At 39.7% G+C, this 27413-nt stretch overlaps 1 protein-coding gene across 2 annotated transcripts in view; it reads left to right on the top strand.

Annotated features, from left to right (window-relative positions):
* WDSUB1 (WD repeat, sterile alpha motif and U-box domain containing 1) overlaps window positions 1–27413 on the top strand; it is an 885392-nt gene that overhangs the window by 39026 nt on the left and 818953 nt on the right. For both annotated transcript variants that reach the window (XM_044074750.1, XR_006365236.1), the window contains exon 2: window positions 12862–13282. In XM_044074750.1, the coding sequence (XP_043930685.1) occupies window positions 12885–13282 (398 nt within the window). In that variant the 5' untranslated portion in view covers window positions 12862–12884. The remainder of the gene's footprint in view (window positions 1–12861; window positions 13283–27413) is intronic.

Below are 27413 nucleotides of genomic sequence, written 5' to 3' on the forward strand. Positions count from 1 at the left end.
ATTTCAGCTTGTAAAAAACCCCAAAAATGGTCTAATTGAATGGTAATTGTCAAAGGAAAAATAACTTCAAAATGATCAACACATGGCAGGTTCAGGTTAAGGCACTTTAATCTTGCAGCAAGGAGACAAAAACGTGCTAATACAGAGTTTGTCTAACCAAAATCAGGAAGTGAAACTATTTTTATACATTTCTTACAAGGTATTGCCTACTAAGCTGACGTAATAAATCACAAGTTCTTTCAATATTATTTCACAGCAGCTGTTTGTCCATGATTTTCTGCTGGCATATCAAGTTTACAAAAAAAAAACTTCCTAAGAAAAACAACGTGGCCTTGATGACCACCGGTCTGATACAACTTCTCACTATGCAATGTTACCATTCAAGGTACTATGGCTAATTCGAGCACAAAGCAAGTACGGATTACTCAAGCAGTCTTTGTTTGCTGTATCTCTTCTTTTCCGCAGCTGTGCATGTTCTCATAACATGAACAGGGCTGATTGTTCATATTCAATCACATTATAGAAAACAATATTGTTCTATTCATTCACTATTCATTCATTTTCCTGACCTAGCAGATAATCACCTGCTTCTCAGTACATTTCCAAAAGGCATAAACATGAATTTTGCTGTGCTAGCAAATACTAGGTCAGAGAGCATCTTGCAATTTCAGAAAGCATACTGCAGTTTGAAAAGCATCTTATGAGTTCATACAGAATTAAGCTGTACATAAAATAGAATGAAATGTGTTAACCCTTTTAGCTTCTAATAAGCACTAAACATATACATTAATACATATTTTTCTAACAGTAATGTATAACATATTAGGTTAGACAAGAGGGCACAACAGGAAATGTGCAAGATTAGAGGGATTATGTGCCATTTAAGTGTCTTTTTTATTTAGTCGAGGCAATTAAGATCTGATGGTTAGAGTGAGTTTCTCTTTAAGCTTCAGGAAATGTATATTCTTATTGTTTAGTAGTACATAAAGAGAAAATTATAATTTAGGTTAACAGTAGTATTGGCATATATAGGGCGGCCATGGTGGTGCAGCGGTTAGCATTGCCGCCTCACAGCAAGAGGTTCTCCGGTTCGATCCTTGGCTGGGGTGCCTTCTGTGCGGAGTCTGCATGTCCTCCCTGTGGTCGCGTGGGTTTCCTCTGGGTGCTCCGGTTTCCTCCCACATCCTAAAGATATGCTGTAGGTGGATTGGTCACACTAAATTGGCCCTAGGTGTGAGTGTGTCTTCTGTGGAAGGTTGGGCATGGGCTGGCAACTCGACACTGTAAAACTCCACTGCCAATCATGAGCGGACAGTGATTCGCTGTGGCGACTCCTAACCGGGAAAAGCCGAAAGAAGAAGTAGTAGTAATAGTATTAGCATATATGGAAATGGGGGGGGGGGTCAGGCAATTTCTGAAAAGGGTGTGCATGCTTATATATTGGTATATTATGAAATCTGAAAAGAGTAATACATTTTTATTAACTTGAACAATTTGGAATTAAGTGAGGAAACTAGTACAGTATAGGTATATACAGAATATTAAATGTAGATACTTATTGAGTTGGTGCAGAATAATTATATAAGGGAATGAGAAGAAAAAGAAAGGATAGAAGAGGGAAGATTGAATATTATAGGTGGAAATGTCTGTGGAGTTGGACAGAGCAGTAATTACTTTTATTTTCACTTACTAGAGAAATGTCTAATGCATTTGATTTAAGCATAGCCTGGAATGTAGGAATTTTGTGGACCCAGCAGACACTTGTATGCAGGTGGATTAGAGGTTGATACGTACAGTTGATGTTTGCATACTTTGAAGTGACAAAGATCATTTGTAGTAACATCAGAGGTTATGACACTTGTATTAAGCTTTTTCAGACACATTATTACATAATAATGAAAGATCTTAACCAACTACAGGGGTATTTAGATAATACTATTTTCATGGGAGGGGATGTGATATAATTTATAAGCTCTCGAAAGTAGTGTTTATACAATGTTTTATTATATAATTTTAAAATGATTATACTGAATAAATTATTTATGATGAAATTGTGTTTGAATACATGTTTTGATGTGTGGTGGGGCTGTTGGGTCATGGGAATGCAACTGCTGATTAGTTAGGGCACTTTAACCATTTTATTTGTATGGCTATGGTCCTCTTATTGTTCTACTTGCATCTTAAGTAAATTTGCTTTGTTCAAAGTACTACATTATGAATTTTAAATTCCAGAAAGGGTTTCTGTTTTTTCCTCTGCTTTTATTGCAACTTATGTATCCGTTGCTGCTTTAACTTGGTTAGTTATGCAATATTTAGTTGATATAATGCATGGCCATTTTAGTCGAAATTCAATCGTAATGGATCAAGCTTTGATAAAGCAGGTTATTTGATTTAGTTAGGAGTGTTAGAGTGGATAGTTTGAATAATTTCAGTAGTCAGACTAAGAACCCTATATGTACATCATTCTGACTGCTGCTGTAGCCTTTATGCTATATGGGTTGTATCCTGCCCCAGGATACAACTGGCTAGCTTCCAGAAACTCTGGCTCCTTCCCACACCTTCACTGTGACAGCTGATTGGTCAGCCATGTGGGGGGAAATCAGCAGTGAGAATGAAGATGTTTTCAGTACTTTCTTACCACCCCATATTTAAGTCCCCATTAGGGAACCCTTCCACATAGCTTTACTGCCTTTAAAAGATCTTTTTTTTTTTTTTTAATTTGTGACTTTAGTGTTATTTCTCCTTTTAAGAAACCAGGTATTCTTTGAATATCAGAAGGTTCCTGTTTGGGACCGCTATTTTTAGCTCTTATTTAATTTGGGAGCTATTCTGTATGAAAATGAACTGCTTATGCAAACTTTGAGTAACTTTCTACAAGGTTTTATGTTGGAAAGTCTTGTGAACAGGAACAGATAATTGTGGGGTATGTCATTGCTTGTGTGCCCTTTGTCACAATGTGTCTGCCATTTTTTTGTCAGTTTGCTTTTGTTTTAAAGGGGGGTTTGTCAGGATTATAATGGACTGCTTTTTCATTACTGTGGTAGGGGGATTTAAGCTTGAATGTAAGTTAGTGTGCTGCTTGTGAGCATGTATTAACAACTTACCTTCTGACTAATTCATTCCAGAAATGCTTACCAGTTCTGAGGCTTCGTCCTCTGTTACAGCCTAGAAACTTATACCGCTCCTGCTGTTTTATTGGACCTAGAAAGGTAAACACAATTTGCCAATGAGCAATGGCTGATGCTCCATCTAAGTATGTGGGTGAATCTGCAGTGGCATTTGTCATTCCTTAGACCATCCACTTACCTCTGTCTTCCTCTTGTGGAATAATTTCAGCCACCATGAACCAGAGGTTGGCCTTGTCCTCCTTGGCTGTTCCAGTGTCCATTCAGGGCATGGGAGAACCATCTTCTCTAGGTCAAATAGACTCTCCAGGTGAGGTTGCTTGAGGTAGCTGGTGAGAGAGATCTCTAGATGGGGCAGAAGTGCCTGTTAGAAAAGATGATTTTCTTACCTTGGCCAGACAGTTATTAAAGAATGTTAGTCCTGTTGCTCAGAAGTTCTTATCTGAGAATGTCTGCAATTAAATTTCTGAATAAATTGTGTTAGAATATTCTGACACAGGTAGAGACAGGGCTTCTCCAGATTCTCAGTCCCATTTCTCTTGCTGAGAGGAACTGTGGTCCTCACAACTCCCCTTGGAGGAATTTTCCTTTATCAGACAATAGCTAGAAAGAATGATATGTTTTTGTGGGGAGAGGTGGATGCTCCTCATAAACTGAGGAAATATTATGATATGTTACAGGCAGATATGCCTCATAACACTGTCATACCTCTTATTGGGCAAGCCTTGGAGGATGTATTTAATGCTGCCTACAATAATTCTGATTCTCTACCTTCAGATCCAAAAAAGGCAGATACAGTTTTACAGAGTTTCTCAAACTAACAAACATTTGTTTTTGCACCTTAGATTTGATCCTGTGGCTATTTATCCAGCTTTACCAGCTGGCAATAGACTATTAGTGTCCACCATTCCTTCCCCTTTAGACAAAGAAGGAAAGGTATTAGATTTGGTAAGAGAACATTTTCTTCTTCCACTGTGGCATACAGAATTCTTAACTACAGGCACCTTTGTACAGACAGTTTGAGAGAATTATCTGCTTCACTTCTGAACATAATTCCTATTTGATTACTATTGTTTCTAACTCTCGGAATATCAAAATATGCCTTAAAGAGTATGTATAATTGTGCAGATACTCTAGGGCTGCTGCCACACTATTGAAGAGCAATGCCTGGGTAAGTAACGAGAAGTTTGAAGAGGTATAGTCTGAAATTCTAAATTTAGGTTTTGTGTGGCCTACCTGCCACTCAGATCCTCAAACAATTTGATGAGAGGCAGAACTTGATATAGGGAATTTCCAAGATTTTTCAGGCCTACCAAGTTGTAAATCTCTCAAATCATCTTTTACTTTTTAAAAAACAAAACAATCTCTGCCTTCTCAAGCCAAACAGGGAACAAGAAAGATATTACAGGAGGGCAATAACAAGAAACGAGCATCTTTTCCAAAAATAGGGACAGTCTAATACTTCAGAATGACTATACCAGCATTCTTCCCTCCATGCCTTTCTCTCCTGCTCCTGTCTCTTGAAATTTGCCCTAGAAATTGTTTTTTTACATTCCCCTTTGGCAATGGATTGTTTCAGACTCTTGGGTTTTAAAAATTGTTCAGCAAAGCTATATTTGGCACATGATACAAATACTACCTTTCAGGGGATTTCCTTCCATTCCACTGAAACAGTTTTTCCTCTAGGTTCTTCAGCAATTAATCACCCTAGGAGTCATCCAACCAGTGCCTGTAGATCAAAGGAAGAAAGGCTTCTCTATTCCAGAATGTTTCTGGTACCAAAAGAAAGAGTCTTCTTGGAGACCTGTTCTAGAGCTTTCCGTTCTACTTTTTTATGTGAAAGTACTATATTTCAAGATATTGACCCTTCAGAATCTGTTGCTTCCATTCATAGACGAAATAAGAAACTAACCCGAAAAAAAAAATTGAACAGCCGTACACTAAGTTTTATGATAACAGTAGATGTAAAGGATGCGTATCATCACATTTCCATAGCAACAGGCTTCATGAAATTTCTCAGATTCTGTGTCTTAATTCAATAAAGATGTTTTTTTTAATCACTTGTGACATAGGCAGTCATACTTTTATATAAATGAAAACAAATCATGTTGACATATTTTCAGCTGGAAACATTATTCATTACATATAATCTTCTGTACAGTCATTGACTGTCTAACATAATGTAGCTCTTTAAATTCCTGCCTTGACTTGCACCTCATTCCTCCTCCAAAACATTATTTCTCTCAATGAACCTAGGAAGCTATTCTCCATGTATTGTTCACACAATTCCATTTTTTCTATGTAATTTGCTCCTACCCTTGTTTAAAGATCCTCCTCCTACTTTTATCTCTGTTACTGTGGTCACTATGTGTAGTATGGATTGGTTTAGACTATGATTTCCATTTTATAGTAATTGCTTTTTGGTAGCCACTCAGCAAGGCCTTACTATGTCTAGGCAATTCTGATTCTGTATAACAGTTCAAAAAATAATTTTCTTAGTTACACCAGTTTGCTCACTCAGTATTTCTGACAGAGTAGTCTGCATGGATTTTTTTAAGTCTGCCAACCCATTACACCCCCAGAAATATGTTCCCAATTACCTCTTTCTACCCATTTACTCCTCCAACATTTGCAGTCTGCTTGAGGAAAAATTCTTTGGAGTCTGCTTGGGGTATAAAAATGCCTATGTAAACACTTCCAAGCAAAGATCTTAAATCTTTTAGACTTTGTTGCATATTTGGGAGTCATGCATATATCCTCCCATTGTTTCTTTGTGAATTGCTTAACAAATCTCTTCCAAATATCCTTTCTGACTTCCTGTGCTTGATTTCCACAGTTATCATGCAATATTTTATATGTCCTACTAATTATCCCTTTTTAACAGCAGCTTCTGCTCGAGGTTCTACTAAAAAGTCTATTAGTGCTGTCTTTCACTTTGGATCCCCCTATTGCTTTCTGTTTGCTCTATCAATCCTTGATATCAAGTTAATCTTTGGCCTGCAGTCCAAATGTCTGCTTGTCTTCTTCCCATTCTATTATGGCCACATTATCACTTCTCTGCATTTCACTTTAGGTTATCTACAGCTCCCAGGGTATTTGCAAAATGTCTAGCTCCAGTTATAGTTCATTGCAGGTTCCATTGCATTCACACATTCCCTTTTTTAGATGACTTGCTTACCTTTAACAAGTTTTTTTCCCCATATGTCAAAAGTCCTTAGAACAGGTTTCTTTGCTTCTCATTACTGTAGGATGTGTATTTTTTCTTTTCCTAGCAATAGCCTGTCAGGGCTTAGCCTGTCTCTTTCAGTTCGCAAGAAAGCATTGATGGGCATGGGGCTCAAACCTGTCTTTTAGTCAGCTCAACTCGTGCTAACAGTTTGGGTGCGTGGAAGGTGCCCTGAAGTTTTGGAAGCTGGCCAGCTGTTGTATCCTATACAGAATATAATCTATGTAGCTAAGGCTACTGCTGCAGTGACCATTCAAACATCTATTGTTATGTAAGTTTACTTACACAACTGCACTTCCTTTTTTTTTTTTTTTACATTTGATAATCCCTTAATATGTGTCGTATGCTTTATTCAACCTGGCTTAGTTTAACTAAGAAGGAATAATGAACAACTGTCACCTTTTAAACATCAAACTTTGTACACATGAAAGATTGTCATAGTATGGGAAGTATATGTGAATGTTTGGATCCAGTGATTTAGCATGGGTTGGCCACCCATTTACAGAGATTATTTTAACAACTTCAGTTTATGATCTTTTGCATTGACTCTAAGCTCTTCCAGCTTTTCAGTAGACACTGACAGTTGAGAATTTATCCGGAAAATTTCAGATCTTTCTACAGTAAATTCTCTGTACACAGTTGTAGCTATGCATTACTGTAGTTCTTAACTATATGCATTAGCCTCTCTGGTTTATACTAACCTTGATGATCATACTTTTTGTAAGGAGACAGTAACATCCTTTGATTTGCTGAAACTTTGCTAAGCAATTTCTTCCACCTTCTTTGAGGTGATCAACAGAGTTTAAATGCAACACTGTTGCCTTTAAGTTTAAGCCTTTCTGACCAGAAATCATCTTTTGATCTGTTTACAGTCTGTACTGCATTCACAGTATGCAATTCAGAAATGCCCTCAAACATTTCTTTGTTATTTTGCAACTTTGGCTAGACCATGCAAAACTTGCTGCAGTCCTTTATTCTGATGTTGCAAATGATTATCATCCCTACATAGCTTACAGACCTGATGCCGTGTGTTTTCTTCCATATTGCATACACTAGGTGTGGTGTCTGACTGCTCATTTATTACCTGACACCATTTTGGATGCCACTGTGCCACAGTGTCCTTAGTGCTTTTGTTTTCATTTTACTTTATTTTATTAGTTGTGGATTGCTTTGCTGTCATGTTTACACACTTCCATTTCCGAAGTCATGCATTTAAGAAGGGTGCTTGAAAGCTTACTCACTCAACATACTTGTGTTGGTTAACCAAGTGTCAAATCAGCTTCTCTTAATAGCCTGCCCCAATCTAGTCATTTTGATACCATACACAGTTCTGTTATTCATGACCAGAAAAAAAAAAAAACTTGTGGAGCCAAAGTGCCAGTGCGTGTATTTGCTCTGTTGAAAATTGTTGGCCTGATATAGCCTAAATGTTTATTAATTTATTTAGTTTTTGTTTTTACATACTTATTGTTGCATTACTACAGTGTCTTCATGTGTAATTTGAATTGTATCTGCTACATACTACTTTATTGCTTAGTGTTTACAAATGTCATTGCTTTAGGAAAAATGGCTTTGTACTACAGTGAAAATATTTAATGTAAGCTTAAACTGTGCTGATAACATATCTAGCTGTTTTGTAGTCAATCTTTCATACCTGTATTGTGTTTGAAAACAGAGCATAAATATAAATATTTTAGCATTTAAATCATGTATAATTGTACCTTTGTCTTAGGCTGAAATGGGACCCTGGACAGGTTCACCTATTTAGTTAAACAAACCAGTCCTGTGGCTATAAACAGTGTGGAGAGATGGTCTTCCTTTTGGCTAGCCCAATTGCTGAATGTTGACCAAATGCCATTGTGGTTCTGCCAGTTAGCACTGAAGATGAAGGCTATGAGCTTTTCCTAGAGCTTAGAGTTTGAGTCTCTCTACATTTACCTAGTGTTTGTCTCTGAGTAAGTCAAACAGTGCTCTAGGTTGTCCCTAGAAGGGGCTTACCTAATTAACAAATTAAAATTATAACAAAATCTCCTAAGTTGTTTCTCAAGTTATTGCCTAAGCAAACCCTTGTCTCAATATCTAGTTTGTTTGACAGAAAGCTGAAAGGAGGGTTGTATGATACTGTGGAAGTGACTACTGGTGCATGTCAAGCAGTTTTTTTGGGATGGGCTACTGATGGTTAAGGTAGTCCAGAAAGAGTAATGAATCATCCCTCACAACCGGTCTGTGTTTTCAGTTACGTGTTTGTCTGTGTGTCTCTTGCCTGTACTCGAGTCATGTGTGATTAAGTCCATAACAATGTATCGTACAAAACAGTGCTTGGCCTTGGTTAGGCTTTTTTTTCCTTTTTATAAAAATTCTCCTGAAAATTATTATAATTTTTTCATTAAAATGTTATTGCTTTCTATGTGAATTTTTGCCATACCTCTCAACTACACAAAATTTGATACCCTCCTTGGTCATTTCATCTCCTTCCATTCTTTGAGCTGCTCTATCTTATCTTCATACATCCTAAACTTTGAATACATTTTTATTGTAGCAAATATTCTTACGTGCAATATCTGGTCCACACATTTAGACTAGCTACTACAGAGACTGGAATTAAAGGTGGATGTGACTCTACTTGTATCAAAAATAAATATACCTGAAGGTTGGTCAAACAGGGTGATGCACTTGAGCTACTCCATGTTCAAGTCAGCATAGGTAAAATCCCATAGCATTTCCATGCAAGCTGTACGTCCCCCTGTATGACCAGGACGTCCATAACATGTATTTAAACATATTGGAAACGCTCACTATCTAACCCAATACCATATTCATGTGTGAATTCAATTATCCCACTATTAACTGCGAATCGTATACGACACCAAATACACAGGCACAGAGATTGCTGGATTTTTGTAAAGACAAACTCCTTTGACCAGATTGTCAATATGCCGACCAGGGGAGTTAAATATACTGGATTTAGTCCTCACTAATATGTGAGAGTGCTGCACACCCACTAGTGCAATGCCATCTTTGGTAATGAAGTTAAAATATAGCTCAGAATCCCAACTAGTCACAGAATATTCAGGAACTACTCTAAGGATAACTTCCTACTATTGAGTGATAACTTGGCAACATTTCAGGCTCCTATAAGCCCTGCGAAGACTGCTGCCTACATGGAACTGTTCACAGAAACCCTATACAAGCTTCTTAGTAGCTGCATAAAGGCAGCTGCACCCACCAGGAAGAAATACACAACTAACTCAAAAACAAGCCTCCCTGGTAGAATCACATCATCAGTAGGCTATATAACAGAAGGAAGAAAATCATGGCAAAAATTAAGAGGTGTAGCACCCAACAAGACAAAAGCACTCTCACCAAACTAAACAAACAGCTGAGGACAAAAGTCTACCAAACACAAATTTGAGGTAAATTTGCCCTCCCAGGATAAGGACAACCACAAGACATCCTTTAGCTATGTCTGCAACCGCAAAGGCAATAGACAGTTGTGCGCAGAGCTCATTGTTAATGGAGCCACCTATACTGAGCCAGAAGACATAGCAAACCTACTGGCAGACAAATTCAGCTCTAACTTTACCCATCTCTTCCCTCTCCCCATCAACCTCCCCTCAGGAAATGCCATCAAATATAACCCCTCCTGCTCCTATCACTAGGGAACAGGTCCTTGGTGTTCTCCCTAAGGCCCAAAATACTGCATTGACTGGTGCAGACAATATCCCAGCATGCCTTCCAGATAGGATGAAACATGACTTGTCAGGCCATCTGGAATTGCCATTTAACCGTAGCCTACAAACAGGCATCATGCTTCATGAATGGAGAACAGCAACAGTCATTCCTTGGCACAAAGATAAGCCATTTACAGGCACTGGAAACTATGGACTCATAAGTCTCACTAATCTCATATGCAAAGCGTTTGAACAAATTACCATGGAAATTATAAGTAATGATTTAGGAAGCCTCCAAACACTGGATCCAACTCAGTTTGGTTTTGTCAAGACCAGATTGTGCAACTTTGGTGGCCTTCTTTGAGAAGGTCACCAAAGCAATGAATGATGGCAAAATGGTTCTCACACTGCCTACCTTGACCTGGCCAGTGCATTTGACACAATATGCCACTCTAGCATTGTTGACAAATTCAAGAGATTAGATATAAACTCATGTCGTCTAGTGGATAGCCAGCTGGCTCACAGACAGGACCCAGGAAGTTAGAATTGGGAGTCCACCTCTACAAGGAGGCCATTACCAAGCAGAGTTCCTCAGGGATCAGTCCTAGGACCACTCCTTTTTGACATTTACTTCTGTGAAGTAAAGGCCAGTGTCAAGGGTCAATGGCTTACTAAATTTGCAGATGATTGCAAATTAGGAGCTGTCATAGACTCCCCCCACCGACACTAATGTCCTCCAGAAGGGCCGACACAGACAAATAACTTGGGTCAGCGCCATGGACTAAAACTGGATGCCAAGAAATAAATCCTTAGGGAAGTCATCCACCCCTGGTAACTATCATTGACAACACACACCTAAGAGTCGACCCAGTAGTCAGGCACTTGGGGACATGCATAGGCAGTAATCTAGCCTTTGACCATCACGTTACCTACGTTAGTCATTCTATGTTCTGCAACTTATAAACAAAGAGGTGATGTCTAGGTCCAAAATACAGTGCGCCCTTTGGTGTACACCTAATTAGGTATCTCCACCAATTTGACTGTCCAGGGAAATTCTTCACTAAAAGAATATAGGATGTAAGTAACCTATCCCGTGCGGACCACCTCAAAGCTTTATCCTTGTATTCTGTCCCCTGCAGAATTGTGTTCTAAAGACTTGTACCTTGCCTGTGATATACATACAACCTACTGGAGAAACATGTATGTATCCCAAACACTACCCCTTTTCTGGAGCAGGTTCCCCATCCATGTGAAGCGGAGTTCCTCCCTAACCCAATTTAAGTGGAACTTAGACATTTGGATGGGGAAGAGGAAATTCATCTCTGGTTTGGCACCTGTGTCTTTAAGGACACAGGCATCTTGTAAATGGTTCATCTCCCAGGCTTCTGCTTGTAAACTTTTCATATTCCAAGCTCCTGCTTACACGTATTAAGGATACTAGAACTTGTCAGAGGTTTAGGATACATGTCTAGACTTAAAAAGTCCCTTGTGGTCATTATCTTAGTACACATCTATGAACCTATGTGTACTGGTGATATTGAATTGCATTGTAAATGATGAAACTGATATCAAAAATGTCTGAATAGTGGACCTATTGCTCATGAATGAAACTGACTGTAAATGATGAAACAATGCAAATGATGTCCGTGATGTCTGTATAATACAGGTTTTCTTCCAGGGCCTCTTCTGAAAAAAATGGCACTGCTCAGTTAAGCTTTCATGGTATATAGATGTCAGTAAATGAATGCATTTTAGTTACTTGTTTGTGAATTCTTAATCTTTTTACCTTGATTCTTGACATGCCATTGTGTGATTTGTGCCTAATTTTATTTTATTTTGTTTAACATTTGTTTACTGGGAAAGTCTGACTTGGAATGAGCCAATTTTCAGAGGAGGCCTGGGGAGAAATGCTGCAGACGCATGTCTTTGTAACCAGAGAAAACCCACACAAATGCAGGAGGGAGATGCAGACTCCACACAGAAGGCACTCCAGCTGAGAATCAAACCAGAGAACCTCTTGCTCTGAGGCGACAATGCAAACTGCTGCACCACTGCGCCGTCCAATAATTATATAAAAAAAAGTGCAGTGTTTCATGATTTCTGTCTTGTTGTGGCAGCTAGCCCGTTGGTGACTGCCCTTCCTCACTCTTGATTTTCAGATATGTTTTAGGAACTAACTGCAGAAAGAGATGCAGAAAATGAGTCCTGCAGCACAATGTTTATTAGCCATTGAAGACAGGCTTGCTGAATTAAGACCCAAGACTTGCCCTGAAGGATTTATGATCTATAAATTTACCTACTTTGTAGACTGGTAGCTGTGAGTCGATAGTGGATGATCTCCCATACTCTAGGTTTCGTAGCTGTTTTTGTGTCCTTTATTCTATCCATGGGTATGGAGTAGTTGAGTACGTAAAGTGTGGGATGCATCAGTGTGAGGCATATGTGCAGGTTACTTTGAGCACTTGTATCTACATTGTTTTTTCCTACAGTACAGTAAAAATGGTTCCTCCCCCTGCTTCCTGGTCATCTCCAAGAAGTACAAAGACGGTGTTTATTTTCAGATGCCTTTCTATCTATTCTCCCCCTCCTGGTCCAGTGATGCAGAAACAAACAACCCTGACACTCTGTCTTTCTGCTAGCATACCAGCAGTAGTAATGCAATTTTTATTGATTGTTTGAAAGTGCACTTTTTAATCCTAGAGAAACTGAGAAAACTGAGACTTTTATTTTCTAGATAATTTTGCCTTTCATCTTGGTCACACCTTACTGTTTGTAAAGAAAATTTAATTTATATGTATGTGTAATAGCTGACTCTGAGTTTGTATATTTTTCATTTCAGAGGAAGTACGCATTGAAGTAGAAATGGTGACATTATTGAAGACTCTTTCTGATCACACTGATGATATCAACTGCTGTGACATCAGTTTTAGTTACCTGGCTTCTTGTTCATTGGACAAAACAATCCGTGTATATTCTTTGAATGACTTTTCTGAACTACCATATTCACCACTAAGGGGACACACCTATGCAGTCCACTGTTGCTGTTTCAGTCCTTCAGGAAAACTTTTAGCTTCATGCTCGACTGATGGAAGTACAATTCTGTGGAACACTGAAAGTGGAGAGATACTGGCAGTCTTGGAACATCCTGGCAGCAGCCCTGTTAGAGTCTGTAAATTTTCCCCAGATTCCACTTGTATTGCATCTGGAGCAGCAGATGGCACAGTGGCATTATGGAATAGTGACACAAGAAAACTAATCAGGTTTGTACATTCTCATAAACGTAACTAATGTTGTTGGGTACACATGTGTTTTCTAAACTTGATGAAACTGTTAGAACATTACAACTTGGCCAGAATATTGCAGCATAGTATCCATTAGGGAGCTAAATTACTTTTACTGTCATCAACTTTAACCTTCATAGTGTTTTGTTTTTCCCATTTTACATATCTAGTTCTTCAAGTACCTTTACTTTGTCATCTTTTGTACACTTTAGGTCTGATAGTTTGGCTAGACTAAGTAGAGGTTTACTACATAGATGGTTTACTTAGTCTGTGCTTTTTTGTTGGGCAAGACCTCCTATGTCCGTAGATGATATTTTGATATGCTGTGCTCCCAGTAATACCAAGCACTAAGAATGTTCAGCAACATTTGTTACAACATTGTATGCATCTCTCCCTTGCCTTTACTAGCATCTCAAAAATGGATTCAAGTGATCTATCTAGTCTGTCCACTTTCAACACTAAGATAAGTTGTCTGCAGGCATTAGTTTTAGTAACTCCCAGGCTCTACAACTCTTCCACCTAGCTCCCATAATGTTCCTCATCGAGAAGTGCTGGCTGACTTTGCAGTGATTTTTTCTTGAGACAGTTTCTTTTTTTTTTTTTTCCTAAAGTTACATTTTTTAACTTTTCACTTTGGCTGCAATTAACAACTAATTTGTTTTCATTCTTCATCCTATGCTTCTGGTTAGATTGCCATTTTGAGTAGCAGTGTTGCTGGTTTCTTCACTTAGCTTGAAGACTGTTCAAGTTATTTTAGCAGCTCTGCTGTCTGTTTGCTAAAGGCAGCATTTCACTAGTTATTCAGGTTTGAGTATTTGGCACTTTAAAGTATTTTCCTCTGGTTTACTCTATTTCTTTTTGTATGGATAGGGAAAATGCATCAGGATTTTGTAAGTTCAGCAAGTGTGCACACAAGATTCCCTCACAAGGCATCCATGCTCTATGCTCAATGTGCCTTGAGGTGGAGCAACTAGAAGTTACTTGTGAAATTTGTGACAAGTTAATGTCAAGAACTTGCAAGACAGGTATATTAAATTAATTCTTAAAGGTTTGTTACCTACTGAATCTTTAAGTGCATCTAAAGCAGCCAGAAAGAAAAGAAAGCAGAATGATTGTGGGACTACAAATGATTTAGGTAGGTTGTCTCTGTCTGCCTCAGATTTGCCTCTTGGAGGTTCCCCTGCTGAGTACTCCTCTATGGTGGGGGCGCTCTCAGGACCAGACTTCTGTGCCAGTGATTCACCTCTGTCTGGATCTCGTTTCCAGAATGCACATTAGTTAAAATAGGTCTTGACCACTACCATGTTTCCAACCTCAACCATTATGGTTCCATCAAGTTTTTAAAGACCTCCTCTGAGCAGAATATCCAGGGTCAGAGTCTATTGAATCCGATATGATCTTGAAATATCAGACTCTCTTAATACTATGTCAATAATCTTGACCTTCAGCTTGGTGACTTAGCTGACTGGAGTAGTTTTCAGTGTTTTTTCATTATTTCACTGACCTCCTTTAGAAAAGTTTTAGAACTTGCATTCATTTAGACCTCAACTTATCCATCCTGCAGGGACATGGATGCACACTGAGTAACAAGCTTAATTTCAGCTATCCCCATGTGAAAACAGAAAATCAGATAAAGGAGCCAGAGAACTTGACTTTTTAGGTAAATTTCAGTAACTGGCTAGTAAGTGCACTGCCTGGATGCTAGCAAAAAAGAAATTTAGAGAACCTGATAGAAAATCACAAAATGTAAAGAAAACATGCTGACTGGAAAGAATTTTGCAGCTATTCAGCAAAACGCAGTGCAAGCTCCAGCTGTGGTGTAAGACATGACTTCCAGTAACCTATAGGAAAAATAAGTCAAATGTACTTGGAATTGATTAAAATAAACAAAACACTGAAGGGGTATATCCACGCAATTAACAAAAAGCTGGAAAAAATAGAAGAAACTTCACACAGATATTCACATGAGGTGATAAAACTGCAAAAATCAGAGGGTGAAATAAATAAAAGGCAGTCTGAGTATGAGACTGCTCAAGAAGAGACATTTCAAAAGTTATAGAATTAGAGAACAGAGCACATAGAATAACCTGAGATTTTCTACTGTACCAGAGAAGCTGGAAAGAACAGATTGTATTAATTTTATGAAAGTACAAATAAGCAAATGGACTAATATTCTACAGCAGGAGTTGTTAATTGAAAGGGCACATTATGTGTATGCTCCAAACTTGGCCACGGGAAAGCAACCTAGATCTTTAAAAGTAAAAATGCAGTCATTCTAACAGAAATAGTTGATTCTGACAAAGCTGTGGCAGAAAGACAGAATACTAAAAGCAGGAGACAGAGTATTTGTGGAAAATAATTACTTACTGTACACCAGGCAGAAGAGGAGTAAATTTATTCCATTAATCGAGGAATGTTGAGAAGAAAGCGTGAGACTTGAGCTGCTGTTTTCAGCTATTTTTAAACTGTTCTTTCCTGGAGGGTCAGAATCATTTTTTGATTCAGAACTGCTAAGGAGGAATACAAAGATGTTCTTCGTCTCACATTGCTGCAGTCATAACCTGTGGGTAGTCCGCTGTCCTCGGTCGGCGTTTGTCCAACATAAAGTGAGCTATCAAACAGAAGGAGATTCTGCTTCTTGTTCTTCTGGTAATACAGCCCATAGAGAGACTGTACCAGTGAAACCTTTTCCAGTGTTTCAAAGGAAAATGCTTGAGAGACAGAAAAAAAAAAGAGTTGACTAGAAGAACCAGGTGTATGTTGAAAATGAAGCAGATACTGGATTTGGGAGCTGGAGATAAACAGGAAGAAAACCAGCAACTTGGAAATTGACAAATACATGTGGGATTACAAAGTATTGGTTATATTTATGATGTATGACAGAACAAGAAAACCTGGAAATATTGGACTTTGACTTTGTTAAACTTGTAGGGGACTTAAAGCATATGCCTGCTTCATGCCATTAATATTTGGAAGAACAGTTTGGAGAGGGAAAGCAGAAGGAAAGATTTAACTGTAAGTAAAACAAAATTTGTTCTTAACAGTATTATTTTTATAATGCATGACAAACTATACTGCATGCCATAAAGTAAAGCTTTCTCCGTTATTTTTGAGTGTAGTAGAGAGATAATAAAAACACGTGCCCCTGTTTTTTTAACTCCTTTCTTTCTCCATGTTCAGTTTTAAGAAATGTAGGTACTGCAATGTAAAAAAGAAGAAATGTCTTGTCAAAAGAATATGATACAAGAAAAAAATTATGTACTTTTCCTTGGTCTTGCATAGGGGAATGACTGAATTAAGGCCCTTGGCATGATCTAGTAACAACTTTTAAGGGGAAGCAAATCTGAGTGTAATAAAGTTTTCCTGCATCAAATAAATGAACACTTGTAGACACAACTGTGTATCTAGTTCTCGTGTCTCTGTGAATACAATCTGATAAGGGGCAATAACAACAGAATACTTCTTTCAATGGCTAGGAGGTAATGTTTTCTGAAGGCATAAAATTGTTTTTTTTTAATTTGGGGGAAATAAAAATGAGACAAAATCAGACAGCACTTGGTAAAAGCACAGGCTGACAGTGCGTTTTAGCATAGATAAACTTCCTTGTAGGTTAATCCAAGTCTGTAAGTGTGGCTGTCAGTCTGGGGCAGTTGTTCCTTTTAGGAGGATTAAACTTCAGTATTTGAACATGTACATAGTTTTGTGTGTTAGTATTAAGTTAATAGGTTTAGGAGTGTTCTGGGGTTTGTTTATTTTGTGTGAGGGTTTTAAGTAAAACGAAGTTTTGTAAGATGTGACATGGGTTCAGATGGATATGACAAGAAACAAATGTATAAAAAAATCAACCTGTCAAACAGTAGTGTGTGCATGTAACACAAAAGCTGGAACTAGACATTAAAAAAAGCTGTTGCACATAACAGGTGGGAATAGCAACTAAACATAATGGCAAGATGTTATTCTATATTATCTTTAAATATAATTGGTCTAACAAATATATAAAAAGTAGTGAACTGTATTAAAAATGAACAGTGAAAATAGTTATGCTACAGGAGACGCATTTGGAAAGAAGTGATCATGTGAATTTGATAAAGAAAGAATTTCAGGATGGTTATTCAGCAGAATATCTGTGACACAGGAAAAGGGGAGTATTTATATTAATTGCAAGAGGAGCTTCAATAGTGATAGAAGAGGAAAAAAAGATAATGATGGCAGATATGCAGTACTAAAGGGCTACTGGTAAGGGAGAAGGTTTACACTGGCATGTATTTATATTCCACCTAAAACTGCTATAATGGAGCTTAAGAAAATTCTGGGAGAAATAATCAGTTTTCAGCAGGGAATAGTACTTATTGGTGGGGACTGGAATTTGATTTCCAGCAGTGAGGATGTATCTGGGTGGTCTAGAAGGGAAGATATTACAAAAGAAGGTAGATTTCTGAAGAAATTTATGAAAATATTTGGCATGGGAGAAGTGAATTCAGTAATAGGAGTTCAGAGTGAGTTTACATATTATTCCCCAAGGTACAAAAACTGGGCTAGACAGAACTTATATTTCACAGGAACATGTGCATTTAATTTAAAGTTTTGATACACAGCCAATAAGTATTTCATATTATGTGCCAAAAAGAACTAAAATAAAAGTGTGGGATAATTAAATAAAAATGAGACACTGCACTTCCCCACCTATCTGTTAAAGCAGATGATATTAAGGAATGGCTAGTGGAGATTATTCAGGAGTTAATGAAGATAGAATTGTTTTCTGCAAATATAGCTAGGTAGTGGAATAAAATTAAAGTGGAGTTTAAAAATAGGGTGAAAATAAAAGAAAGAGTGATATGGTTAAGAAGTAACCAGAATTATGTGGAGGGAATGACAAAAATTAAAGTATTGCAGAATAGGGGGAATTACGTATTACCAGAAGAGGAGCTATTACAGAATAGTAAACAGAAAATAAGGGATTATCCTGATAATATGCATGAATTTAGAAAGACTGCTGTTAAGCAACTTTTGTGATGATAACTCCATTGCACAAAAACGTTTAGCACAATGGCTGTGGCAGCAAAAAGTCACCAAGCTTAGGGAGCAGCCTATAACAAGAAAGATAACCAGAGATCCTCTAGAAAAACTAGAAGTATTTTGGAAATTTTATGAAAGTCTGTATAAAGCAGGGAAATATGGAAATCAAGAAAATGTACAAATGGAAATGTTTTATGGAAGAATTAAATATGGCAAGTTTAGAAGTAGATGAGGCGGAATTACTGACTGTTAGGATAGGAGGAGATGAGATAAAAAATGCTGATGTTCGTATGTTCATAGGTCAATATTAGGCTAACTACTCTTATGGGCCATTTTAAGCCTAGCTAATTATCTCATTTGAGAATTAAACTCTGCACCTTGTATTTCTAAGGTAAGCACCTTACCCATTATGCCAAACCCCAACTAATCTACAGGAAAGCCCCCAGGAAGCGATGGTATTCCTGTGGAAGTTTGGAAGTTAGGAGGGAAAAATGATGAAGATCTAGGAGGTTTTGTTTAATAATATTTTAAAAGGAAGAGAAGCACTAACATCCTGGAGGAAAGCAGTGGTGGCTGTAGTACCTAAAGATGGTGAAGACCCATTCAATCCAGCTTCATGCAGGCCCATTTCAATTCAAAACCAAGATTATAAAGTATTTATATATAACAGCTAAAATAATGACAAAGGTGATACTGAAATTGATATATATGGATCATCCTGAGAAAACAGCTTCAGCAGGATCAACAAGGGGAAGGGGCATACATCCCACCAGCATTGGCAAGTTTACCACAGCCACATGCAGGTGAGGAGTCAGAGGGGGAAGCAGCAGCTGCTGTGTGTGTAGGCAGATGTAGGTGTGCTCAATATGCCATCGCATTGGCTAACAGACAACGCACATATCATACTCCCTTACCACCTAAGGGCTTAAAACCTTCCTTTTACACACATGCATATAGTAACATTGATGCCAGGCAACACTCACAACCTTTACCTACCCGTGTATTGGCTGTGTACTGCTTGCATCAGACAGAGTAAGCCCTGAACTAAAACTGTTGCAACTGCTGGATTTACAAGGTAAGTGTAGAACCTGGAGTGTATTGTGTAATAATATGAATGACTGGCATATCCTTGCATGTTACTTGGTAGGGTAAGCAAGTAAAAGGTGGGAGATTTGTACAGAAATTACCTTAACATGTGACAACATAGACTTATTTGACTTGTATATGTCCATTATTGAGTAGTAGGCCTCAGGCATCAAAGATTCACACGAGTCATACCTCTCAAAAGTAGTGATGTGATGCTCACTGCATGCCCTCAGTTTAGCACTATATGTGTGTACTGGAAAATCATTAAAGGGAGAAGTTAGAAAGTAATGATACACATTTCAGTTTCAGACTTCAAAAGTTCATTAACAGTAAAGGCTACAAAATTTGATGCTGTCAGCTGTCTAACTTTCTAAGACCAATGTAAGTCAGAGGTACAGTTACCAATTCAATATCACAAATGCAGGTATACTAAGCATTAAGACAGCTATGCACCCTGAGCATCAGACACAAAGCTTATGGTATCCCTGAATCCAAAAAATACAAAACAGGGATATGGCACAGTTATAATCACTTGCACAGGGTGTTGTGTGTGTGTGAGGGGGGGGGAGCCTAGGCTAACACAAAAGGTTGGTGAGTGTGTGTGTGAATAAGAAAGAGAAACAGGTAGATATTCAAATAAGGGAACAAATGGCCAGTGAGACAGAATGGGTTTTAAGCTTCATGGCTAAACCACGTAAAGTGTGTGTGTGTGTGTGTGTGTGTGTGTGTGTGTGTGTGTGTGTGTGTGTGTGTGTGTGTGTGTGTGTTCACACCCAAGCTCTGTGCGAGCTGTACGTCTTGGTATGTTGGATAGGTGTGAGCCATGCATGGTAGAGGTGGCAGTTCATCTGTTGTACCCGATCACGAGAACTGGCTCTGCCAGGAGTTGCACTGGCACATCCATGCCCACAGTCAGATGTACTGCTGCTACCTGAACATGACTGATATTTGCTGGATGAGCTCCCCTCACAAGGATGCCAAGGACCACAACCCCATGGCCTGCCAAGTCTGGATGTGGACAGCTCAACCACTGATGGAGCAGTGGAAGCACTACAACTATGGGAGCATGATTGGGCATGACCATATTGGCTAACAGCAGATGATGTGGCTGACCTACACTTATGAGGATGATGCCCCCCTTCCCACCATACATTCCATCACAGGCACCACTCATTCCAATGTGTGATTCATCCAGTCCATTGAATTGACAGCATGGAGGAGGGAGTCGCATATGTCCGTCTATGCCACATCTACAACCCTAAGTATTTCTCTGGAGGACCTATGGGAACTTGCCTGTGCCTCCATGATGGCCCTAAACATATGTTGAGTTGCACGGTAAGAGACACCTGGATCAGGTGGAGAATGGACAGCAGGCCTCCTCCAAGCACCCCTAGCAACCCTCCTGCATGGCACCTTGCCCACACTTTAACTAGTGCCAGATGCAATGGGCACTGAAGCCGCAGTAACCACACTACCCTGATCGATTGTCTCACCCTCAGCCTGTCCAATATCTGAGGGCTCATGGAATGGGTAGGAGTAGGTATACTGGCTGTGCCCAATGGAATTTCAGGAGATGGTTGTATGTCATCCTCAGTGCCAGATTCAACCACTGCTCTCTCTGATTGTGCCTCTGTTTGGCCACCATCATCATCCGGGTCTACTGATACTCTGACATTGGGTGGTAAAACTTTCACTGTCAGGATCACCTGTGATAAAAAGTAACAAACACAGGAACAATTAATACCTGTGGTACTATAGTCCAATATATGCCAACAAAATAACATTTGTGCCACTATTAGACAGTGCAGTTATATACACAACAATCCTGCCATCAACATCACACACTAAAATATTTCTTTGAACATCAGTACTGACATACAAATGTTTGGCTTACCAGTGCAGATAATGGCATGCTGCCTATGCCAGATGGTCCTGGAAGAAGTTTAGCAAAAAGGTTAAGGACAACATCATCACAATTAACAGTAACACGGGGGGGGGGTAATACTTTTTCCCCCTTTATATGTCCATTAACTATACTTTCAACAAGAACTTGGATGACAAGTCTAACCTAACCACATGAGTAATCAATCCGAATGTGTTCACTCTAACACTCTTCTGTCCTCCCACAAAAAAAAAAAAAATTATTGTAAAATGGAACTAACGTATTGATTTAAATTGTTTTTCTATGCAACAGTGTGTTATCGGTAGATCTGCATTGCTGTAGCCATTGGATGATGGCTCCGCTGCCTTGTGGACATCGTCGGGAGAGGAAAAGCTTATGGGAGTAAACCCAGGTAGAAAATACAGAGTGGAGCCCCTAAGGTGGCTGGTTGTCGATGCTGACTTCCTTTTGGCAGCTCCTGCTCCTCAGCTGAGATAAAGTATATGTTTTACATGGAACTTGAGACTGCTATCAGAGGGATGCCTACCACAGAACATCAGTGCCCGAGTTGGAACTGACCATGAATCCTGGCCCAGCAGCATTGGACAGCTTGGTGTTGGTAAGCTGAATGAGAATGGGCAGAGATTAATAGAGTTATGCTCCTACCACAGCCTCTGTGTGACCAACGCATGCTTTGCCATCAAGCCTAACCATAGAGTATCTTGGCGACACCCGAGGTCCCATCACTGGCACCAGCTGGATCTTGTCATCACTAGAAGATGCTTGTTGAACTGTTTTCTTGTTACCCACAGCTATCACAATGCTGACTGTGATGCCAATCACTGCCTGGTTGGCAGCACAGTGCATCTCCAGCTTAAACAAATCTACTGCTCAAAGCAGAAAGCACACCTGTGCGTCAACACTGCCAGGACATCAATGCCAGACCTGCGCGAGAATTTTGCTGATAGTATTCTAGTGGCCCTTAAGGACTGCCCCTAAAGCAGTGTTGAAGTGAGGTGGAACCATATCCATGGCATCATCTACAACTCCACCATGGATACATTTGGTAAAAGAGAGAGGGAAAAACCCAGACTGGTTTGAAGCAAGAATTGCTGAGATTAAATCAGCACTTACAGCAAAGCGAGCAGCACTGCTCAACTACAAGACGGAGTCTTCAGAGGTGACTCTAGCTGCACTTATGAAGGCCAGAAAACAGCACCCAGTGGATCACTCTATAATGCGCCAATTACTGGCTAAATCTCTGTCATAGCATCCAACTCACCGCTGACTGTGGCAACATCCACACCATGTATGAGGGCATGAAGAAAGCCTTTGGCCCCAGTGCAGTCAAGATTGTGCCCCTAAAGTCTGCCTTAGGTGAAGTCGTTACAGACCAAGGCAAACACATGGAGAGATGGGTAGAGCATTAGCAGGAGCTTTACTCAAAGGAGACCAGTGTCGCAGATCCAGCAGTCAAAAACACAACCCCCTCCCTATCGTGGAAGAGATTGATTAAACATCCTCTGTAGAAGAGCTCAGCAAAGCTTTTGACTGCCTTGACTGTGGTAAAGCTCCAAGAAAGCATGACATTCTCCCAGAGATCTTCAGGGTTGGCAAGGAGCGTATTCTCCTTGACCACCTGCAGAAGCTCCTGCTACAGTGCTGGCAGGAAGGAACAGTACACCCCTCGCATCTTCACAGGATCACACTCTCGAGGTGGTGAAGGACTTCTTTTACCTGGACTCCGCTATCTCTTCCTGGATGCTGAGCTGAACACCCAGATTGGTAAGGCAGCAACAGCAATGGCACACCTAACACTGAGGGTCTGGCACAAATCCAACTGACCCATCAACTCTAAGATGGTGTACCAAGTGTGTGTGCTTAACATGCTGCTGTATGGTTGTGAAACATGAACCCTGTACTCCTGCCAAGAGTGCAGGCTCAACACGTTTCCTCTACGCTGCCTCAGAAGGATCCTGGGCATCACATGCAGGACTGCACCCCAAACAAGAACATTCTAGAGAAGGCTCTCCCAAAGGTGCTTGTGCTGGCTTGATCATATCAGCCTCATGTGGGACAGTCGGATCCCCAGGAACTTTCTGTATGGTGAGCTTGCCACCAGCTCCATACCCATTGGAAGGTCCATTCTGAGCTTCAGAGATGTCTGCAAGCATGTTATGAAGGCAGGTGGCATCAGTTCAACAGGCTGTTAAGCCATAGCCCCAGATGCATTACTTGGGGACTGGCTGTCAAGACAGATAGCCAGGTAAGCGCAAAGGAGAGAGGAGCTGTGGAGGAGAAACGAGAGTGCAGATGGCAGATGACAGCTTTGGTACCTTCACAGCCAGCTGTCGATTACATCTACATAAACTGTAACAGAGTCTACCGGTCAAAAATCAGACTTTGCAGTCACAGCAGACACTGCATTTCAACCACTGACTGATTTCATGATGCAAACTTTTTATTGTCTCTCGATAGAGAAAGGCTATTGCTGATGCAACAGTATTTAACAAATGAGATACAAAAGCCTGCTTGGAAACTCCTCCTGGGACATGCTTGCTGTTCTGAAGCAGTAGCACCAATATCAAGGACATGCTGTTCAGCACTTTCCTGGGAGCTGTCTGGATTCCTGATAGTGGACAGGAAATCTTCATTTGCTGTTAGTGGTGACTCTGTAGCAGCCTCCTCCCGGTACCCATCTGATCTCGGGCCACTGCAGCTGCTCTACTCCTTGCAGATGAGATGATGTCAGTGGCCCTATGGCACACCTGATCATATGTCCTGCTGTGTCTGCCTACTGCATTCATGTCTGCAGCTGTTTGCTGCCAAATTTGCATTTATCCATGTCCCCTCTCCAACAGGAAGGTACCATGTCACCTAAAAGCTTCTACAATGACCTGATTCTCAAGGTCAGTGAAAGATGTTTTTTGGGGATAATACACATAACTATAAAATAACTGTTCCCAGATAAAACAGAAGAGGCAGCATTTCAGTGTTACCCACTGGAGAAACGTAAAACAGTCTAGTGATTTGAAATGTGAACAACAGGCTGGATGCAAAAAAAGGAGAGTAACAATAGCAACATATTCTTGTTTGTGCCGTAACAGAAATGCAGCTTTGCTCTCCCTCCCCCAAAAGAAGAGGCAAATGACACATTTTGCTAACAAATCATCATTGAAATGCTAAAAGTGCTATCAAACAAACTGTCCCTGAAACATATCTACAGATTTAACACAGAACATTCCATTTTAAGGTATTGTCAATTATCTATACCTGTGAAATGCCCTGGCAAACATGTCCATGCCATCAGTACACGTCTAACTAATGCATACAGAAAGGTGTAGCCTTTGCTGATCAGTGTGTGTGTGTGTGTGTGTGTGTATGTGTGTGTGTGTGTGTGTGTGTGTGTGTGTGTGTGTGTGTAATATATATATATATATATATATATATTATTAAACAGATTAAACAAATTTTTCTTAATTACATTTCAGCATATGCAGTATATATCTGACAAAAAGCAAGCATACCTTCTCATGTTCAGTAATCTTCTGTACAAGTATATCCCAAAGTAATAGCCTCTTTTCTATGTTTTCCACATAAACAAGTCTCCTCAACTTACGTTTCCCTAGCTACACGGTTGCTTTTATTGGTGTAAATTCAGGGCTGTCAGCATAGTGAAGATGCAAATCAAGTGTGAACTCATTAGAATTACTGAATCCCAAATACTTGGCTTCGTGTAGCACATGTAAACATAGTGCAGGCATTCTCACAGTGTTTGTTTTTAATGGATTGCAGCTATAAATGATTAGTGGTAGGGAGAAGGAAAACACAACAGCAATGCAGACTGCTCTACATCCAATGGATGTGTCAGGATAGACTAAGTGCTAGATGTAATTTTGTCACTGTTGGAAATGTAGGTAAGCAGTACACAATTCACAGGGTCTGTTCATTATCATCCAACCTCCGCTTCATTTGTTGGCAACTGCATGGTATACTATTGCCATTTAATATCCTCATACATTTTAAGGACAATAATATAGAATGGCTTACAGACTGCATGTCTCAGATTATTGATCAGATAAGAGAAGAATGAGTAACAAAGACAGAGAGGTAAGACAGAGCTGCATATTTGCAAGCAGTGCTCATAAATGGTTGTGTGATCACTCAGTGCACTACATCCAAAATGAATAAATGTACAAATAACTGTAGATGGTTGTATGCAGAATGATGTCAGTTCCTTGCTGCAAAGGTATTTGTATGGCAAAGAGGGATAAGGCACCCTTACTGTGTTCTGAAGATTCATTGGAGTGAGTGTTCAAATCCAGACCTATGTTGAAATATGTCATGTCTACTAACATTTTCTAGTGTGTATGTCATAGATTGCTTTTCCTCATTTCAACTACTTTTCCCTTTTTTTTGGGGGGGGGGCAGTGTTTGCGTGATGTGTGGCTTAGAGCAAACAAGAGAAATGGAGAAAAATGAATGTCCGGTTTGGCAGTGCTTATCTCTTTTATGCAAAGTGCTACAGTTCACAAACTTGGACTAGTGGCCCACCCAGGAAGCAAACAGGGCATCTGTAAAAGGGCAAAGGTCAAAAACAATACATTGTTGCATATTTTGTTTTCCTTACTTTCCTTCACTTAGTGGCATTGTGTGGCAGTTAGCAAGGTTCCCCAACAGCTGCAGCCATTGAACACCGCTTGCAGACAGGACTCAGACAGCCAATAATTGAAACTGGATGCATTCAATTAATTATGTCAGGCACCGTGCAAACATACTAAGTAGCATTGCATGACTGTTAACAGAGAGACCTTAAGAATGATTAAGAAATTAAGAAATGTTATGTAACTAGTCCTGTGTAAGTGTAGGGCTGTACTACAGATGGTTCTAGGTTCTAATACAGGTTGTGCAACCTATTTTACTGTTGTGACAGTGCAGTTTATAGCAATGAACTGAAAAATAGACAAGTGTAATTTCAACATTCTTGTGGCAAGATGTGTAAGTGTAGGACTGCCATACACATGGTCCTGGGTTCTAATACAAGATATTCCATACACGTTTACTGTTGTTCCACTTCCCTTTATACTCTCTATTATAACACTTTAGATAGTGGAGCTGATATGCATTATATATTTGAGGGATGAGACACCATTATTGTGTTTTCAGATGTATGACCTAGGGTATACTGTCTACTATTATTTCTGTAAGTATAATTCTGCTATCTGGACTTGCATGGCCTTCACAATTGCATAACACACACAACAAGATCCATATCCAATAACCTTGTCAGGTCACACACACACGTGTAACACTTAAACTGTCACCTGTATTTATGTGTGATTCCTGACTATGTCTGAGCCGCACTTCTTCTGTGGCAAATATGGAAAATCAATGCTATGGAAGAAAATGTTTTGTCCCTTATGCCTAAGTTTGAATCTCATAGTGTAAAAATCATCAGTTTTACTTAGTGTACAAAGGCAAAAACAAATGTCAGGTCATAACATTTATGTCTCCAGTGCATGCCTGCAAACTTAACTTACTTAGCAGTTACCTTCCAATTTCCAATATGTATTTCCAGGTTACATCAGTAGACACCCCTCAAACAAGGCCAAGTGTCAGATTAACCTTTCAGTTTCATTTATTTAATTCCTTCCTGCTTGGCACTGCTGTTCTCCACTTAACATCAGGCCAATGTGGTTGGCATTTTTGCTCGGGTTTGCTCACTGACAGTAAATGCAATTGGTGGGAAAGCATCAGATGTTCATCGTGTTTCACTGTTGCAGTCATCACTGTAGGGCTCTTCCTGCTGGCAGGCAGCCCTCGGTCGGCCAGAATCCCAAAGTCTGGAGTCGGCGTCAGCTGTAATACTCACCCTCCCCTGGCGTCAGGCGCCAGAGTACAAAGCTCCCAGCCGGCGCCATGTTCTCCAGTATTTCTTACCCGGCGCAGTGAAGCGGTCCCGCCGAAGTGCCGATTAGGCTGAAGCTCTATTATTTTTTGGTGCTTCATACGAAGACATTCTTCTTTTCAAAGCTGGCCCCGTTGGGGTAACTTTTCTTGCTCCAGACCGATGTCAGAAAGAGTTAATGGTGTATTTCATGTCAGAAGCAAATACCTCATAAGGAT

The sequence above is a fragment of the Protopterus annectens genome, chromosome 6.part0 (genome assembly GCF_019279795.1).
Source record: "Protopterus annectens isolate FY-2018-M chromosome 6.part0, PAN1.0, whole genome shotgun sequence".
Taxonomy (NCBI): domain Eukaryota; kingdom Metazoa; phylum Chordata; order Ceratodontiformes; family Protopteridae; genus Protopterus; species Protopterus annectens.